Below are 17,916 nucleotides of genomic sequence, written 5' to 3' on the forward strand. Positions count from 1 at the left end.
ATAATTATTAGGTATCTGTTCCTTCCTCGGTGGTGGTTACGGATATTCGACAAATTTGACTGAATTATTAGTTATTTGATAGGCATCACTCTACATTTAATAGGCCTATGACTTCATAATTGTTGTAATGTCCAAACAAAAGTCAAAGTTTCTTCCACGTAGTACGATCTCAATGAATTCCAAACATCAGGCCCGTAGGCAGGATTTTCGATGGGGAGGTGCGTTTTGCAACCGAAGTGGACCTTACGATGGGCGACTGCCTAGGGATCCCCGCGAGGGTGGGGCGAATCTTCTGGAAGCTCTGACAAATTAGAATTTTGAGGGTCTTTTTTAATGGATTTCTAAAATCCATAATTTGTAATATCCTATTTAAATTTACATTAATTTGAGTATTGTCTAGGGACCTACAGTAAAGCAGGAGAAATAGAGGGTGGGGTGAAGGGAGAAACTTGCACAGACAGATGGTTAATACCACCTCAGCCCCAACCTAGTTGAGGCTGAGGTAAGAAAATTTATGATTATGGTACCTCAAAATGGCACTCTCAGACAAACTTTAATTTTGATTTTTCTTTTTTCTCCATTTCTTTTATAATTTTAGGGGGCTCTTCCCCCTTGAATCCACCACTGTGAAATTGTAATTTTTCATGTTCTTTACATCTGTAGGCCTACAGATGACATGGAGCAATCTGCAATCACTGGAGCTGATAGTTTCCAACAGATTTCGTAGCACATTATTAAAAATCAACAGGTAGAAGAGCGAGCAAAAAAATGTAATGCATACTATACCATTTCGCGATAATTAGGATTTTAGTGAAATAATAGGTTTTGAAAAGTGGACTTTTTAAAATTTGGTGGTCCAGGGGCAGAGGCCTGGAGGGGGTTTGTGAGAAAAGTGACAAAAGTAGCATTTTGAGGGTCTTACATAACAGATTTCTCAAACACATACCTAATTCATGAATATTTCATTAACATTTACATTAATTTGTGTGTTTTTGGGACCTGAAAAAGTAACGTTATTATGTCCTGTACATCTGCAGGCCTATCGATAAAATTCTTCATATTATATAGATCAATCCGCAATCACCGGAGACGATCAATTTCTAACAAATTTCATACCACATTATTAAAAATCAACAGTTAGATAAGCTTCTAGCAAATTAAGGCAACGCATGGTATAGTATTTTATGATAATTAGGAACGATTTTGTGAAATCATAGGTTTTAAAAAGTGGACCTTTGGAATTGGGGGGAGGGGGTGCGTCCGCACCCTCTCTGCACCTCACCCCCCCCCCTCCGCCTACGGGCCTGAACATCATAGGAGCTAGGTTTATCCATGATGAACAAACTAGTCGTCGACCTGCCTTTGTATTTGGGCTCTACATCGTCATTACTTAAAAATCATGTATGAATAGTAAAAATAAAAAGTGTTTACATACCTCTGACTGGCATAATAACTATGACCAGCTTTGGCTTACGAGATCTGGCTTACCAGCGACCTTCGTAGTAGTAGGCCTAGTCTAGTGTGAACGACTGCTACTGTTCACATGAGAATTAGGTTAGGCCTTTCCATCTCAACGGCAGGGGTGGATCCAGAAATGTCCAAAAGGGGGGGGGGGGGGGGAAGGTGAACGGTGATTTCAAAGCAATCATGCCGTGTTAGACCTGTTGTACGCTTCATGCACATTACTAGCCTGCATCATTTAATATTATTCAAATCAAACTGATAAGGCCTAGAAGTATGAAATCCAATGTTTACCGATTGTCCCTGGAGGTCCTATCGTACTATAGCCTGTGATACGTTCTTAATAGGCGGCCCGCGGCCAAATTTGTCTAGCGAGGCAAATTATTCCGGCCCACAAGAAAAACTAAAATTATAAAAAAAAAAATATTTAAAGAAACTAAAAGTCATAATCATTCGATGAATCTTAGCAGCCCCGTAGCCAGGTTCTTCCAAGGGGGGTCCTCTGGGCGTGGTGTGCAGGGTCGAAGCCCTGGCGGGGTCGGTGAAACCCCCAAAGCCTTTATGGGTCTAAATAATGCTATAAATGCAGATTTGTTTGAAAACGCCCAAGACTGGGTGGCTGGGTAGGTGGGTCTACATTGTATTAGTTGGGAATTTGAGGAGGGGGTTCGCCAGAAAAGAGTTTGCTAGAAAAGAGGGGGTTCTCCCAAACCACAAAGCCCCCCCACCCCCGGCTACGGGCCTGCTTAGTTCAGCTAAATATGGCATAGGCTCCTGGCAGATTAAAAAAACTTAGTTTTATAATAAGAGTAGACCCGAGATTTTACAGGCGAAGGGTTTTACCCTTTAAAGCCCTTGTATTTGGTGGATAGGATAAGTGAAATTACACAGAAAATACCGATTGTGTATTAATTTGAACAAACTTTGTACGACAGAAAAAAAAATTACTGTGTTTTTGTTAGGATTATGCCTGTAACTTCATTTTGGTTTGGGAATACTCCTACAGGATTAGTCCTACCAGGGAATTGTCATAGTCCCTGTCCTATCCATTGGCTAAGGCGAAATATAGTAGGAGGAGCTGTTAAAGTATGGACGTTCGAGCAGGTAACCATATTTGACTTGATATAGGCATAGGCCTAAACGTGAAGTCGTCTATGAGAAACAAACATAAGAATCAAGGTCAATATGATGGAAAAAGAATGTTTAGTTTTTACTTTTCGGGAAAAAGCCCAATTCAGGAAACGATACTTCGCATACAGTTACATTTCACAAAGAAAATAAGCCATGACCATTTCTATCACCAGTCACCGACAACACTGTCAAAGTTTGGACGCCCAAGCAGGTAACTATTTGGCATAAGGCCTAAACATAGAGGTACTCATTGCGAAGCACACATATCACACAGAAGCAAAACATCTAGTTTTACATTGTGGAAGAAAGCCCAATTCAGGAAACAATACTTTGCATACAGTTACATTTAAACAAAGTAAGCAAGGCATAACAAGTTCTATTACCAGTCACGAACAACAATAAATGTCCTTCGACCCTGCAATATCTTGGCAACTTTGGTCGCGACCCATAGTTTGAATACCCAGAGGTAACGAAACTAGGAGGTGCACTTGCATTGTGTAACAGATTATGTACACTGGACCCATTGACGTATACAGGGGGTGGGGTGGGGTGTGGGGTGAACCATGGGAGCCGCCCCCCCCCCCCTTTGTTGTACACAGTGTTAAAATTTTAAAGGTTGTTCTTGCTAGCCCATACAAATTCTTTTCAGGGATCACTCAAAATGAATACTTCTAAACTATGTAAATATGCACACGTTACATAGGCCTACTATAATAACACATGCCTAAGCGTGATTTAAAAAAATCTTAAATCCATATATCTCAGGCCAGGTCTTTTAAGATATAGAAATGCGAAACTGATATGATTCAGTTTCGTTTTATTCTTTTGCAAGTTTCTTTAAAGTTTTGTTTAATAATACTACTAATAATATTACTACTAATAATAATAACAGTGATGATGATGATGATGATGATGACGATAGTAATAATTGATGATAATATTAATAGCAATAAAAAGTGAAGAAAATTGTGCTAAATGCGAAAATAGTTGTGATTTGTTGATCATAATTATTATAGTATAGTTAAAGCTTAGTAAGCTATAGTTAGGCCTAAGTTGTCCTGGATATTAAGTAGATCCCTAATAAAAGATCATGAGAACTTTGTTGGCGTTTCATGTTGACTATATAATGGTGATGTGATGATGAATTTTACTATCTAAAAGTGTCATTTCCGGTCATCTAGAGGTACTATTTCCACAAATTTTCTCACCTCAGCCCTAACCATGGTGGCTCTGAGGTGGTTGTGAAATCACGGTTTTGAAGTAGGCCTATGTAAAGTACATAGGCCTACTCAAAGACAATGTTTTAAGCTTTATTTTCTATGGTATATCACATACACATTAATAAGATCTTTATGGATGTCAAAAATTAATGATAATAAGAATTTAATTTGGCGCTTCATTATGACTAATGGTGATGTGATGATGATGATGAATTTTACTAAAAGTGTCATTCCTGGCCATCTAGAGGTACTATTTTCTCAAACTTTCTCACCTCAGCTCCAACCAGGTTGGGTCTGAGGTAGGTGTCCACTCACACAGATCTGTGCCCTTCCCTGGGTATGAAATTAAACTCCATCGAGCCGGCTCCTGATGTATGTCTTAGTGATTGCTGAGGCGAGGGTCCATACATTTTCTTTTTAGGATGTGATCTGGTTTTTCATGTCCATTTTTCGTGATTATGACTATTTTGGATAAAGAATGTTTTGAGCAGAAGTGGATTAAATGCCCGCATCCCCCTCCCTTCGTTTTTTTTTAAGAGAAAAAAGAAGAAAAATATATTCAAATTTAAGTGTGAGAGCCCAACCATGGTGGGGCTGAGGTGGGTGGTTCCTCGGTCTGTGAAAGTCCCTCCCTGCTTCACCTCTCTTTCGAATTCCTGGATCTGCTACTGTTGATTTATTGTAATTATTGTTGCGCTTATTTATAATGCGTCTATTGCAATTTTCACTTTATCCTCTCAAACAATCCTAAGAACGTTCAGAGTGCGCTACTTCACAAGGGGTTTCGCCCCCTGGACCCCGCCGGGGTCCTACGTAATTTGCATAACGGCTCCCCCCCCCCACTTTCAAAATCCTACGTCCATTTCGACCACACCCTCTGCACCCTCTCTGCATCCGCCCCAGATATACTACATATTACTTTGGAGATACCATGGGACTGGGACCCTAGCTAGAGGATTGCCACAAACATCCGTTTATTATACAAATTTCGAAGGCCTAGGCCTAGTCGCCTACTATTTACAAACGCGTTGATATCGCCTAGCTCAATACGCTATTTTGGTCAAGCAAAGGGGGATAGGCCAGATGGTGGAAATCCAGATTGCCGAATGCCAGTTTGCCGAGACCACTTTGCCGAATCCCTGTTTGCCGAGTACCAGTTTGCCGACTCAAAATCAATGAATTCCAGTTGGCCGAAACCAAGTTTGCCAAAAGTCCGTTAAAAGCAGTGAAATGTTATCAGCAGTATAAAATTCATGATGGAATACTCCCTTACTATTACCATGGACCTATTTAATAATAATAGGTCCATGTTCTTTAGCATGACTGCATCTGTACGAAGTGGCGGCGCTATAGTGTTCTAAAAGTCTACTCCGTTTCTTGTTAAATTTAAGACAGGGAAACCAACTGATCTCATCACATGTAGGGGAGGATCCAGAACTTTTCTGACGGAGGGGCCCAATAGGTAGTCCAGTGGTGGATCCAGGTTCTCAAAGTAGAGGTTGGGGGCAGGGATAAATTTTGACAGACAGGGACTGAGGCAAAAAAATGTATGATTATGACAATGGAAATGGTAAGCTCGTAACTAAATTGGACTATAAATTTTGCTTTTTTCTAAATTTCTTTTACAAATTTTCATTTTCACACGCACCGCAGCCCCACTATGGTTGCGGCTGAGGTGAGCAAATTTTACGAATCGGTCCCCCTTGACGCTCGGAAATGGCACTCCGAGATGGTAAAAATGCTTTGTCAATTCAGTGTTCCTTGAAAACATTATTGACTTGTTCCCGAAGGGAGCTATGCTACCCCTCCCTTGATACCCATCCCCTCACAGGCGTCGCAAAGATATAGGCCTAGGCCTAATCAAAGACCTATTTTAGTGATTCTATACTGGGAGTAGCAAAGCAAATTATGACTATGACACCTCTAGATGTCCAGAATTGGCACTTATTCAAACTTGATATACTTCCTTTTAAAAATGAAATTGACAAATTGTAGGGGGAGCTGACCGGCTGGGCACCTCACCCCATGGCCGGCTGGGCACCCTCACCCCACCCCTCTCCCCCCCCCAGCTGGAAAAATATGACTCATGTACTACATTCGATATTAGAGACACATGCAGTTATATATCAGCAAAGCCCTTTTGGCTCAGGGTGCTATAAAGCGAAAACCCCATGGGTGGGGGCACCGAAGGGGACCCTAAGGATCGGCGGCGCTACGGACAGCCGCACGAGAGCGTTACGCCACTAAGTGTGGATAGCTCTTCTGGCTGGGTACTCCGTAATAATGGCTAAAAAAAACTCGTCTTACTATAGGTCTCCGTCTTTTAGCCTTTTTTACATCCTTATTTATGAAATCGTTGAAAAAAAAAATCGGCGTCGGGGATATAGCGTTGCTGTATTGAGTTCGTCGTCAATTAATAGAAAATCCAAAGTGAGAGGTCAAGCTCTCCTATCACCCATTGCTATACCCGTCATTTAACTCGTGGCTACACTGCCTTTTCCCCCTCTTTACTGCCTTTAGCTCTTTTCAATTTTTTCTCCCTCTTTTATTTTTCGGTGGGACTGACGGAGGGGCACCGCACCACCCCGTGGCCTTCAGCTGGATCCGCCCCTGATATCTTCTTGCCTTGGTAGATTTGAAATTGGTTCCTAAGATTTAAAAGCCTAAATCACTGATAGTATGGCTCGGTAAATTAAAGTGGTGAGCAACTCAGGGAAGCCCTTTTGATGGTATTTAACTAATTTGTTTGGAGGTGTCATACATGCCAACATTTTGATAGTGAAAAACGGGAGAATCTGGCGCGAAAAGCCACAGAAGGCCTTGGCCTGTATTATAAGGGTAAATCTCATTTGATTTTAGCAACTGTAAGTTCATGCCTAATTATTCCACGTAAGGTCAAGTCGTAATTATTATTTACCTTCATTTAAAACAATTTCAGACACTGCACCACTCACGGAGAGGCGATGCTCTCGTCGAGAAAAATATTGAAAGATGACGTAAATATTGAAATTTTTCGCAGTATTTCATTGCAAAAAAAGACAAATTAATATAATTTAAATACGCCTATGCAACTTTCTCTGTAAAGCGGGAGAAAGCATGTGAAAAAACGTGAGAAAAAAAAAATGGCCGGGATCTGAGTTTACATAATTGCCATTATTACATTTGTAGTTCAAAATAGTAATGTACTGAACTTTTGTACGGCGGTGACAGCAAAATTCGGCAAACTGGGTTTGGCCAGGGATTTCATGTTTTCGGTGAACTGGATTCGGCCTCTGAGGCGTTTTGGGCGATCATTTTTCTTTTCTTTCTTTCTTTTCTTTGTTTTTCTACCTTCCAAAAGGGTGGGGGGAACCCCGCCTTAAATCCGCCCCTCATTACATTAACATTAATTGAATGCTTACATGTTGCTCTTCACACGCAACCAACCATGGCGTCACACGGTACTCGGTTTCGTGTGCTGCTTTGGTTAGAGAGAACCAGGGACAACCCCACGATATTATTTGTCTCCTTTTTCACTGCATCAAGTTATCGCATCTCTGCAACATTGTCGGTCGGTCTGTCCGTCCATCCATCTATCAATCGGCCAGTCTCCATTAAGTTTAACATGATTCTATTGAGTTACTCATTATCGCCTGTTCAGTGTCTGAATGAGTCCACAGTGAAAGGAACTGTGAATGGACTAGTACACTGGGGTAACTCTCTACTCGTCTCGAATGATGTACTGGGATGGTGTGCACATGAGCCAATTGTGCACACCGAGCCGCCTACGGCTTATAGTCCTTCTCTTGTTCCACCTCCAAAAACTACTGGCGAGTGTGCCGTTCGACCCAGCGTTAAGATACGGTAAATTTGTTGTAGGACGGCGTGTATATGTGATGTTGTATATGTGCGCGTGATTGTATGTGTGTGCGTTTATATTTGTATTATTTTCTTAAAGGTTATACACCGGCATGTATAAAGCATATAGGCCTAATTATTCTTGTTTGTGTACACCTTTTATTTATCTGTCAGGACTATTGCTTCTATATTAATCAATATCTTGTAGTGATTGTAAATTTAGGAATGAATATATCGAATTTCATAATTATAAACTTAAATATTTTTAAAGAGTGTAAATCTACCTGAAGTATCCGGATTTTTTAACCCCCACGCCGCGTATGGTGACGAGTATCTATGTAGCTTAATCTTAATATCCAAGTGACCAATACCAGCTTCATATATTTAGCCTATTAAGTATTTCTGATGAGAAATCACAATATGATTGTTTTAGGGCCCCGGTATTCAACCTCCGACCCGCTGGCCATATCCGGCCCGCCAAATTATGATCCGGCCTGCACAACATTGCTCAGAAATATTTTTTTCCAGTCTTCCTTAAATCCTGGATACGCCACTGCCAATGGCACTGTATTTAAACTAATTTAACTTCTTCAAAATCCCGTCACTTAAGTGTCTCTACAATTAAGCAATTGAGGTTTTACTGAAATGGCTTCAACGTGGCCAGAATACTTCAATTACTACGATAAGATAGGCCTACAGCCTACAGGCCGCGACGGAGCTCAAATACTGTACAAGCCTGTTTCACTCTAGCACACATAGGACAACTGCAAGTGGCCGAAAACTTTGTGCGTAAATGCTCGAATAAGCGTCGCGGCGCTTATAACATTTTTGGAGGCTTTATTGCAGCGCTTATTTGAGAGCGGCATTTATTCAAGCATTTACGGTACCACACAACCTCTCTCCTTTAAGATGCGTTGGGCCCAGTGGCGGCGCTACCGGGGCGGGGGGGGGAAGCTGGGGCTACATCCCCCGTCGGGGAGGAAAACCACAATTCGTCGGGGAGAAAGAACCATTATATGAATTTTCTACATATTAATTAACACTAAAATCGATGAAATAAGTCTATGAAAGAAAGATTGAGGGACGCCTGACCACGCCCACTTTGTTCCTGTCGTGAGGGACCTTGGACCCCGTCGGGTTCTTGCCACCGCCTCTGGTTAGGCCTCCGTATGCTTGCTTATTTTTGCTTGAGAGTACCACAATGGTTACGCTTGCTAAAATACCAGTACGTAAACGGGCCCGGGCACTTGCAGGACTGGTAAAGAGACACAGGCCAATCAGCATTTATTTTTTGACGGAAATATTATTTAGAAAAATGCCCTGGATCCATTTTTTGCATATAGGCCTATTTTTAAAACGATATGTTTTTCCGGGCAGGCCTATTCATTGTTCTCTTACGCGAGATTTCAAACCTTTTAAACGTTATTTAAAAACTGTTGGAATATGAATATGAATATTATTTTATGATTCATTACCGTTACCTGTTGCCGAGTTTATTACAGTATTGTTCAGGGGTTTCCACCATTAACGGTTTCTGCTGTGCATCAATATTGTCCTTGAATGATTGTATAAAATCAGTCCAACGAAAAACCAAGCATACAACGTTTCAATAGTAATAACAGTAGAAACCACAGTAGAAGGAAGCTTTTTGTGCGCGTTTATGTGTCTTTTTCTTTTAACTTCAGAAGAAAAACAGGTCGTGACAAACTGAAACATTTGAAAACATTAATTTTCATGAAACTGTGGTTTTGCTTTATTGAATTTGTAGGATTGTTATTATCGTTGTATCGTTACACACATAATTACCATCATCATTACACGATTATCATCATTGGTTCCTATGCTGTAAACGCCGTCGCAACCAATATTTTTAAAGTAGGCCGAGATGGGGACGATACTTTCTCTAATTTATCAAACCCATACCTACACTTGAACACATTTAGACCTACTACGTTGGATAATTAGACCTGAACGTCTAGGAAAACAACATTGACTTATTTGAAATATTTCAAAGTTTTGAGAAAATCAGACCTCAATATATGACTTATTCAGCATTACAGTATTACGAAGTGGATGTTTTTTTTGTTGGTGTAATTTAGCCGGTGACAAAACCGTTCGTTTCATTCGTCAAATAGTGATATAACAATAGTTTATGCCTGTAATTACATAGCTGTTGGAAGAATGTTGTGATATTTTGAATTTATATGGCCGCCAATAGTCACTGCCTCAAACGTCCAGGAAAAAGAAAATCGCGTTCCGGCCATTATAGTTAGTGGGGTCTGAGAGCATATCCACCCCATTCCCCAACATGGTTGGGGCTGAGGCTTGGACATTTTGGATATATGGTACCTCGGATGCCCAGAAATAGCAATTGGCTAACCTTTAGATTCTCTATCCTCCACATCATAAACATTGGCATACACAAGATTTAAAAAACTATAGGTGCTGTTCATACCACCTCAGCCCCACCATGCTTGGGGCTCAGGTGAGCAAATTTTGAAAAATGGCACTTCTAGACAGTGGGGTAAATAGGATACGAGGAGCCGATTCGACAGTAGGCCTACAGTCAGTGGGGTCTGAGAGCATATCCACACCATTCCCCAACATGGTTGGGGCTGAGGCTTGGACATTTTGGATATATGGCACCTCGGATGCCCGGAAATAGCAATTGGCTAACCTTTAGAGTCTCTATCCCTCCACATCATAAACATTGGCATACACAAGATTTAAAAAACTATTAGGGGCTGTTCATGCCACCTCAGCCCCACCATGCTTGGGGCTGAGGTGAGCAAATGTTACTTCTACACAGTGGGGTAAATAGGATACGAGGAGCCGATTCGAGAGTAGGCCTACGGTCCCCTTGGCGCATATAAGCAGGCTAACAACGTTTTATACAGTTAACAAAATTACGCTTTTACTGAAGTGATCCAGTAAAACTATCCCCCACCGAGCAAATCCATATATTTCTGAGAATTTTGGGTCAGAAAAATGTTTATGAAAGAGGATTATTTATTCTGTTTTACTGAAGTAACACAGTACCCTGTCGGAAAATATTCTACAGTATTTCTGAGTCCAGGTTTCAGGGCCGGAATATTGATTACTAAATTGTAGTAAAAAGTCATTTTTTTTTGACTGAGGGACCCTCCCATATGAAGATTGTTTTAAAGAGTATTACCTTACGTAGCATCCTATTAAGAAAGTATAATACATACTCCAAGTTTTGAATCCCAACACGATGGCGTGTATTTCAATACTTGGAGTATGTATTATACTTTCTTATCTGAGATTAATCAGTGGACCTTTCGGTTTTTAGCATCCTATTCTTCCGGTATTGTATTAGGCTTATACTGTATTCAAAAAATGCCCTCTACATAATGCTAAAGAGTTGGCCCAGAAAAGCCCCGGTTGAAAAATGTTATATCTGGACACAGAAGGTATAGTCCAGTCCGAAATGTAGCAAAATCAGAGGTTACAAAAAAAAATGCAACCAACCAAAGTTTGCTGGACTGGTAGTAGCATGACTCAAAACAATGGTCAAATCACAATTCGTAGGCCTATTTTAAATCCATGTAGGTATATTGCGAAATGGTAACTTGTTCAAAATTCAATTTATTATCAGTGCCTAACTAGATGAATTGAGTTGCTCACTCCTCCATTAATAAATAAAATGCAAGGAACACGAATACAAAATGATAAATATCGTTGACTATATCAACCTACATGGTATTGTGAAATATAAATAATATGCAATTAAATAAAACATGTGTTATGAATACACAGATGTGCTTTGCAGTATATTTGGAAATATGCATAAATTAATGAATACCGTAGAATTTTGAGCGGCTTGAAACATTAATAAATTATTACAGGGCATATTAATGGTGTTAGAAAAAACAGCCCTTAAGATGTTTATGAAATCACCACCTCATGTTTACATGCTTTGGCTAAGCTTGGGGAAGGGAATATGCCATCATTAAATGTGAGAATGGGATGCAAGGAGTTTTTGTGTAGTCTTCTCCGAACGAAGAATGTATCTGCTAAAGATGCCTCAATTTTACGATGGAAAAGATTCACAACTCTGCCAAACAATCAAGGTGTAGATAAGCTGCCACCAACAGGAGCCTTATATCAGCATAGTATTGCATGCACACCTGCAGGCCAATATATGGAGCCAGGATACTTTTATTCATCCAGAAATCCCTGATCCACGCAAAATTGATGGTAAATTGAGACCTGTCTTGTCGGAAAAGCAGGCTGCCCCTGAAGCAGTTGCTGAGCTTATCAGACGTACCTGTTCAATAAGTACATGTTCAAATAATACATGCATGTGTAGGAGAAATAATCTTTAGTGTACTGAGATGTGTAACTGCGAAGCGGAAGGGAGTTCCTGCAACAACATTCCGTTTTCTAGCGTTTCTGATTCATCAGACAGTGACAGTGATGAAGAAAGTGATAATGAACATTAGCATATTACAAAATCACTGATGTAGGTAAATATAAGTAAATCACAGTATGTAATATGGTTACATAATACTAACACACACACCCCCACACATTATATATATGTATATGTTCCGCTGCAACCTATGCATAACCGAAAAACTTCACATAATATATTCCGACAGTCAATACTAAACAAAAGAACCGAGCTATTGTCTAAATGCAGACACAACAACAAATACCTACTTAAAAACAATTAACTCATTTGCATTTTCACCTGCCTTAGCATTCATATACTCACACAATCCATGTATTCCCTCACTCCTGAAGATTGCATTTGCATGAAGCTGTCTGTAGAGTGATAATACCAAGTTCTACAAGTTCTACATTTTCAATATTTACGCTGTATATTATCATCTCTATCGAGCATTGTACGTTGCTAAATTGCCAACTACATTTATTATTATTATTATATATATATATATATATATATATATATTTATATTTGTATATAGTTTATTGTATATATATATATATATACAATATTAGTGACAATTTTAGTAAAAAATGGCGGCCATTTTGAAACAGCTGGCAACCCCCCTAACGTATGAAAAAAAAATGTTGCACATACTTTTTTGATTTATCTATGTCTACTCTACATCATATCCAATTTTTAAAAAATATAGCAAAAAAAAATGCAACCAACCAAAGTTTGCTGGACTGGTAGTAGCATGACTCAAAATAATGGTCAAATCACAATTCGTAGACCTATTTTAAATCCATGTAGGTATATTGCGAAATAGTAACTTGTTCAGAATTCAATTTATTATCAGTGCCTCACTAGATGAATTGAGTTGCTCACTCCTCAATTAATAAATAAAATGCAAGGAATATAAAATACAAAATGATAAATATCGTTGACTATATCAACCTACAGGGTATTGTGAAATATAAATAATATGCAATTAAATAAAACATGTGTTATGAATACACAGATGTGCTTTGCAGTACATTTGGAAATATGCATAAATTAATGAATACCGTAGAATTAATAAATAATTGTTCATGCTCTAATGCTTTTAATTAAGTGCTGAGTTCACTTCTACTAGGCTTTTATCGATTAATTTTAGTCAATTCTTGATTTATTTATGACAGACAGACCATGTACATTATACACCTCCATAAACAGATCTCAGATGACAAAGAAATAGACCTACCAATTAGACCACTGGGATTGAAGGGTGATCCAGATTATTTTTTGTGAAAAGGTGGTTAGATTTACAGGGGTCCAGAGGGCCTAACGTGGAAGCTTTTTTAACCTGGGTGCCTAGAAAAAATATTAAATAATTGTAATGATGATGGGGATTATGTTGATGGCGATGATGAGAGAACAATGAATGACAGTGATGATGGCGATCACTGTGATGGTGATGTCGATGACGTGATCATGATGCCGATGAATGACTGCGACATATTGTATAATAGTGGTGGCATGGTTTGAGTTATAACTAATGCACGGAAGTGAAGTGAGCCCAAGCTAGGGGAATGGGCCGACTCCAGCCCTCAAAATGTTATAAATAGTTAATTGTTATTTTATATTTATACCTCTTAACATTTTCAAAATTAATCTTAATTACTAAAATTAGATACCGGTAGTGTAAACAAAATTGAAATGTACATAGGCAATACAAAAAAACAAGCGCGTGTTGGGATTACAACATAAAGAAGACAATGTGATGCGAAGGTATCATTATATATTTATTTAAAAACTAATATCATAATTTAGAAAAGTGGCCCGGCCAAAGCCGGTGCGTCTGGTGGGGTTCCTACGGCTCTGAATCACCTTTTTAACTGTCAGAGCTCCTTATCTATTTTTATATTAAATTGTTAAAATTGTAAAAATCAAATCAGGTACTCTATGATACAAAAAAAAAAAAACATTTTAAAATTACAACAGGTGACACATTTTAAGCATGGGTGAAGGATGATTTTGGTATTGTGCAAAGGTGGAAAGATGTGGAGAAAAAATAAATACATTGTATAATGGATTTTAATTTTAAAATAAAAAAAATAAATACAAAAGAAATATATACTGACATCTACTGACTCTGAATCACCAAAAAATATATTTTACAAATAGATTATATTCAGGGGCGGATCCAGCCCGGTAAGAAAGAGGGGGCGTGAATGTGCGATGAGTAAAAGTCTCATGGAAGGGCCCCTGGTAGGGGTGCAAGGGGAAAATCCCCCTGAAATCGCTTAGCGCCATAATTAATTTGAGTTTGTATTTGATTGATTTTTAATATTTAGCATGGTAATTTTCTGATAAGCTTTATAAAAAAATTACTTTTTACACAAAATATGGGTGGCGTACGCCCCTTACGCCCCCTCTGAATCCGCCACTGATACTTGGAATTACTAAGAGAGAGAGATCGAGAGAGAGAGAGGGAGAGAGAGAAAAAAGAAGAAGAAGAAGAAGAAGAAAAGGAAGAAGAAAAAAAAAATAACAACCAGAGCTCAGGGCAATATGGCAGAATCATCATACTAGGCCCTATATACAGTTTAGATCTCGCAAGCAAACAGGGAGCCACAAAATGCATAAGCACTCGGTGGAAACACATACATGACTACAGTATTGTACAGGAGGACTAGATACAATTTTTACCAGAAAATGTGAATAACAGCCAAGGGGTGGTGCCAGGATTTTCCCAAAGATGGTCCGGAGTCACTACGCGACGACAACGTAAGTGGGCGTGGTCGGGCGTTGCTCAAAATCTCCCGGAAGTGTTCCTCGGAAACTATAAAATTTAGGGGTTTCAAAGGGTTATTTAAACGACTTTAGAGTCTACTAATATGTGAAAAACATAAATAATGTTTTCTTCTCCACACAAAATGTGTTTTTCTCCCAGTATAGGCCTACGGCGTCAGATGTCCAATGTGTTGAATATCTGAGCAAATAAGAAACGTTAGACTAATACAATGTAACTCCAACCAACCTCATCCAATCTAAATCTCGGCATTATCCTATGAAGAATACGGTACAGTATGTTTAAATAATACCAATATAACAAGAAAATCTTAGAAAATTCATAAAGGAGTAATTGATCAACACTTACGATTCTATTAAGATGTAAGTAAACGAATTACTGTACCAGTATGCAGGTGATGAATGTTATGTGAACGTTCTGACTCGTGACGCTACAAGAGACATCCGGAGTATTGGCATTAACATAATAACATGTTCTATGCGGCACTAATACATATTCATTATGCATTTTGATTGGTTATATTTTTGGTTTTGATCCTGCGTTAGCAGAAAAAGCCATTGTCTTTTTACTGATTTTGTTCTTCTTATATTCCCTTTTCCTGTGTTTCTGCACAGGGTTTTCTGTCTAGCCCTTTGGTCACTTTCTGTGCTTGGATCTTCGTCAACCTTTGTCCAAACAAAGACCTTAATACATTTATATGTGTCGTCATTCTACACATTTTTAATAATAATAAACGAGTAATTAAACTTTCATGTTCACGAAATTTTCATTTTCTAAAGCGACAGCACAAAACAAAATTACCTTGAAATGTTTGAATTTACGCAAGCTAGACAAACTCAAAAACCACAGACCTTCTCTGAAAGGGTCGGGTTATTTAGCGTAATGATAAGAACTCTCAACCCTTTCGATTTGTGCGACGACGCGACGCTAGAACGCAATCACTCATGCGTGACCGTTTTACCTGGCGTCCATACGTTCTCTGCATACGAGATTTGGCCAAATTGCGTTCCAGAATCTACTCGACGAGGTGACCTTAACGTTCTCGCATGCGCAGATGACTTTTAGTGACGTCATTACGTTCTACGTCCTACCGTCGTCGTGCAATCGAAAGCTCCCTAATATCACTGACGTCGAGTTGGTTTAAAAGTTTATATTTTTACTTCATAATTTTCTTTAGTATGATGTAACTTTTTCATGTATTTTTTACTTAATACTTTTTAATTTTTTTATTGTTGTAATTTCAATATCAATTCTAATTATGGCAATGGGAAAAAACCCTTTTTCCCCCCATTGCTTTACAAACAGACATAGTAAGTCTAGTTTGTAATCGATCGCTGTATGAATGAAAAACAAATGCACGCCTCTGATACATTGTTATAAAGACATATCGAAATGAAACCTCAAGCCTATTCAGTGACATAAAAAAAAACACAGCTTCATGACAAACTGGATTATTCCAGTTGAATAATCTACTCGTCTTTTAAATCGCTGTTTGTTGGTGGCGTTTTGCACTTTGCTTTTTTTATTTATATTGTTACATGATTTATATAAAAGATGTAGGCTTATTATTAAGCCTATTATCATTATCGTCATCATTATGATTAACATTATTATATCATGATAATAATAATAATAATATTAATAATAATAATAATAATAATAATAATAATAATAATAATAATATTAATAATAATAATAATAATAAAAATAATAACAATTATTATTATTATTATTATTTTCTTAATTGCAGCATTTTATGTTTTTTTTTTCTTCCCAGAATGGACATTGACTGTCAAGCACCGATCAGAACATGGCAAGGCATACGTGCAAGGCATACGTGCATGTTCCACAAACACATAGTGTTGTCCTACAAACTCAAATCCAATACTCAAAGTAATATTTATTGCAATGTTTAAATAAATTGAAGTTTATCAATCAAAATCGAAAGAAGTAGACAAACAGGAAAACTAAAAGACAAAATAGACATAGACCACATAATTGACACATAATAGACATAGACCACATAATTGACACATAATAGACATAGACCACATTATTGAACTTTGCTGAAAAGTATTGTGCGTTGTCCCTTATTCTTTTCCTCTATCCTTTTCAAAATTAAAAAATAGACATACACAGAAACATTTTTTTAATGAATTAACAAGTTTTGAGAGTTAACTGCGCCTTTGATCATTTATTTGAAAGAAGCCCAATTATAAGTGTCTTATGTTGTTTTTGATTTGATTTTGTCCTCTCGACCTAGTCACTGGTCATGCAACCCAATATTGCCATTAGAGATTTACCAAAAAAAAAAAAAACAAAACAAAACAAAAAAACATATAGTCATTAATTTTACGTATTTTCGGAATAGTTTTTTCTACAGGAAAAAATATGCTTGGTTGAATAATATGATTTCAAATTTTATTATTATTATTATTTTGAAGTCTGACACCTTACTAATTAACCAAGATCATTGAGGCCTACTTTGGTTGAATATTATGATTTAAAATTTTATTATTATTGTTTAAGTCTGACACCTACTTCACTAAGGTCATTGAGGCCTACTTTGGGAAAGGAGGTTCAATCGACTTTATAAAAATCTCAAAATATATACTGGTATTTGTAACTAGTGGCAAGTAAGAGGGGCCTGTGAGAAGATACCAGGGAGGTATATCACTACGATTATGTGGAGAGTTAAAGCAAAGACTACTGACGTACAGATGTGCTACACATTTTTTGTTTTTTATAAGAATCAGTAAAATTTTGCCGGGGCTCATTGTTCTTATTTTTTTGCCGATTTCAGACTCAAATTGTTCTTATTTTGTTCTTATTTTACACACTTTTCAAAGATAATTATTATTGTACAGGAGTATATTACTGTAATATATTATTGAGGGTATTATTTACATAGTCACATCGACTGAACATAAAGTACAAATAAGATTTGTTAGATTTTTTATTAAAAAACAAAAAAATAAAAGTCTCATTTGACATTTTACCTCAGCCTCAATTTGTTCTTATTTTAAAAGCAATTTTAGCCTTAGTGTTCCTAATAAATA

General features: G+C 37.9%; 1 protein-coding gene across 6 annotated transcripts in view; it reads right to left on the reverse strand.

Moving 5' to 3' along the window:
* LOC117123278 overlaps positions 1 to 17,916 on the reverse strand; it is a 41,183-nt gene that overhangs the window by 9,862 nt on the left and 13,405 nt on the right. Inside the window, exon 1 of one of the 6 annotated variants that reach the window (XM_033269137.1) lies at positions 15,206 to 15,279. The exons of 1 other annotated variant lie outside the window; for it this stretch is intronic. Coding sequence is in view for 2 of the 5 variants with exons in the window: in XM_033269135.1 (XP_033125026.1) it covers positions 12,796 to 12,822 (27 nt within the window). In the remaining 3 variants the exon portion in view is untranslated. Of the gene's footprint in view, positions 1 to 1,435; positions 1,569 to 11,141; positions 11,268 to 12,795; positions 12,945 to 14,754; positions 14,874 to 15,205; positions 15,280 to 17,916 lie in introns of those variants that run through there. 4 more of the 6 variants (XM_033269142.1, XM_033269135.1, XM_033269136.1 and 1 more) reach the window with 4 other exon arrangements.

The sequence above is a fragment of the Anneissia japonica genome, unplaced genomic scaffold (assembly GCF_011630105.1).
Source record: "Anneissia japonica isolate Jap-2015-1 unplaced genomic scaffold, ASM1163010v1 scaffold1949_len687591_cov173, whole genome shotgun sequence".
NCBI classification, from domain to species: domain Eukaryota; kingdom Metazoa; phylum Echinodermata; class Crinoidea; order Comatulida; family Comatulidae; genus Anneissia; species Anneissia japonica.